The 2,942-nt window shown below is 36.7% G+C and overlaps 1 protein-coding gene across 1 annotated transcript in view; it reads right to left on the bottom strand.

Annotated features, from left to right (window-relative positions):
* Positions 1 to 2,942, bottom strand: part of LOC104913903 (DDB1- and CUL4-associated factor 6-like) — a 6,692-nt gene continuing 3,750 nt past the window's right edge. The window contains exons 2-4 of the mRNA XM_031555594.1: positions 2,840 to 2,933; positions 668 to 787; positions 1 to 436 (exon numbers count right to left, since the gene is read on the bottom strand). Coding sequence (XP_031411454.1) covers positions 84 to 436; positions 668 to 787; positions 2,840 to 2,933 — 567 coding nt within the window. The 3' untranslated portion in view covers positions 1 to 83. The remainder of the gene's footprint in view (positions 437 to 667; positions 788 to 2,839; positions 2,934 to 2,942) is intronic.

Genomic DNA, 2,942 nt, shown 5'->3' on the forward strand with positions numbered 1-2,942 from the left:
TAACATTTCCCTCGTCAGGCAAATGTGTACAGTTGATGTTTTTACTCTTTATTTAAACTGAAAGCTTACCAGTCACTTGGTAACTATAAAATAGATAGTCTTATTAATAAGCGAAGATAGAAATCAGTTACCCAAAATATCCTAAAATAAAATGGCTTATCGAATTGTGACAAGATGGATTTCTTCTCACCAGACTGATGGAGCACAGGTTGAGATGAGGCCCCCAAAGAAGGCCTTTGTTCATTATCAGGAGAGGACAATAATGAAGTTGAAGGGGGACTTCCCGTTGAAGATGATGTTGAAGGAGCTTGGGCTGACATTGTAGAAGATGAAGATGATGGAAGTTGTTCAGAACCATCTACTTCCATCGCAGTTTCTGATTCTGTACTAGGTGGCACATTATTACTAGCAGAAGCATCTGTCCGATTAGTCCCACCTTTGATGAAAAAAAAAAAAAGGCAAGAGAAAAAAAAGTCTCAAGGGTAAACTTACTCTGTTTCTACAGAATCTTTTTCATTATTACTCATGTAGCATCCACATGCTTAGTTCTTCAACGTGCACTAAAAATTTTTATTTATATCTCAAAAAGACTGATAATCAAGGCCTTTCTATCCATTATAAGCATAATCTCTAGTGTAATTACTACTCTTGGAAAAAAGGAAATAACCTCTGGACCGCGATCTTCCTCGTCCTCGATTACTTTGTGCAACTTCACTAGCTTCTTCAAACCATCTTGACAGCATGTCTGACATCCTCTGCATTAGAGAGACATTAGGACTCTGTTCTCCTGTAAAAACAGTGACGCTTAACATTTTACAAAAGCATTTATTTTCCCCCTCCATTACTTCTTCACTTAAAAAAAAAAAAAGCACAGCAAATTACGTAACTGGTGATTCCCTGAACCAATGCCATTTTCAGCACCACAGCACAGCACAAACTGCCAGCTGAACATGGCATTAACCAAAAAAAAAAAAATACCTTCCTCTCATAGCTCTCCACTATTCTCTGCTTTACAATTATCTTTTGTAAGTACGATATTGTGAACTATATGTCAATTAGTTTCAGATGTTGGGTAGAAAAGAAAGCCCAGATTTTTATGTTTTACCAGCTAATTATAAAATAAGCAATTTTATAACAAAGAAAAAAGAAAAAAAGGCACATTTTTAACATTTCCAGAAGGCTCATTCATGATTTTGATCTACCTCATGAGGACAGTTAAGTAAAACAGTAGAGTTCTTTTAAGGTTTTTATTTTTACATTTTGGATCAAGTTTCAGGATTGCAAAGACACTAAAGCAACAAAATCTTTGCACGTTCTCTTTAACATAATCCAAAATATTTTCTTCTCATTTAATTTCTTGCTTTATTATGTAGGAAACAAAATTTGTTTTGAGGGAAACTATTCCATTTGTCAGTGGCTGAAATGGAGCGCTCGAATCTTTAGTTGTGTACTGCGTTCTGTTAAGAGTTTTCAATCTATTTATTTTCTTGAATATACTGACATCTCCTAATAGAAAATCATTTCACTGGATGGACCATTCCACACTATGTGTTTGCTCCTTAGCCTCTATGGCAATATGCAAAAGTTTTGTAATCAATGATGACAGGAAGTGGTATCACTAAGAAGTGCAATTACTTATCAAGATGCATACACAAAAAATATTTTAATAGCCTGCAGACAAAAGCTGACATTCAAAGATTCTGGACTATACTCAGCAAAAACATGTACATTGAGAATATGCCTCTTTCAAAGATCAGTTCTGCTACCTGCACAGATATGGAAGCTGAAAGACTGACCAAACATCTGGAGCAATGAGTTGCCTGTGAGGGTTGCATATAATTTTCACTGCTCAGATACACTTTGAAAACATCATTAGACCTCACCTTTGTAATATTTGCTTCACAAGTTGAGCTTAAGAGATGGTGTTGGGAATAGAGAATGGAAAAAAATCATCCTATATGTAAAAAGCAATGCACCTCAATCTTACTCCAATGTCCACACCTATCCTCATCTCCACACTGTGGGTCTCTGACCTTCCCATGGGATTCCCCTGTTCCCTCTCTGTACCTCTAGCAGAACAGTTCTGGCCTCAAATGTTTACAACACAGAATGAAATGCAACAGCTGATAAAAACATGCAGGAGGTGGATAGTGAGGTGAAGAGGGGAATAACAAACAGTTAACAGAAAAATAAGTCACAGGTCACCAGATGCCTGACCAATTCAATTCAATTACTCTCTTGAGCACATCAGTCACTATTCTATCAAATAACACACAGTAAAGATACAGAAGGTTTGTTGTGACAAAAGAAAAATCTAACCAGTATCTATACTGGAGGAGTCCTTTTTTTACAAGTTTTACTTTCTCCCTGGACGATTTACTTGATACAACAGGGAAATGACAATGAGAAGAATGCTGCAGAACATTAACTGATGGAAAAAAAAAAACAAAACTCAGAAAAAGATCTCTAAGCAAAAGCAAAGCAGTAACTAATTTTGATGGGAAACACCTAATATGAGGAGATACACAAACAAGTCTGTGGAATTATGAAAGCACTCAGTGAGCAAAATGCTGCACTCAATTTATATCAGCCTGACTGAAGAAACTTTTCTTGTGAGAGTATTTGCAAAGTAGACAGTTTAAAACCAGTATAGAACAGCATTACCTGTTCAGTTAAAAATAAACACACTTAAGACCTGACTGTTTCTTAAAACACACGGACAGTTATTTGGAGCATTTCCATATTTCAAGAATGCTTAAGAAAAACTGAGAAAAACAAAAGAAACAAACAATCCTTCCCCCTCCAGACAATCCCTACCCCACAAGAGCAAACAGGTTACCATCTCTCTCCCGTTCACTCTCAGGCCTTGCTCTTGGGCCAGTATCTGACCAATCCCCTCTTAGCCGCAAACGTTTAACAGGAGGTTGCCGTAACTAGAAAAA

The sequence above is a fragment of the Meleagris gallopavo genome, chromosome 1 (assembly GCF_000146605.3).
Source record: "Meleagris gallopavo isolate NT-WF06-2002-E0010 breed Aviagen turkey brand Nicholas breeding stock chromosome 1, Turkey_5.1, whole genome shotgun sequence".
Lineage (NCBI taxonomy): Eukaryota > Metazoa > Chordata > Aves > Galliformes > Phasianidae > Meleagris > Meleagris gallopavo.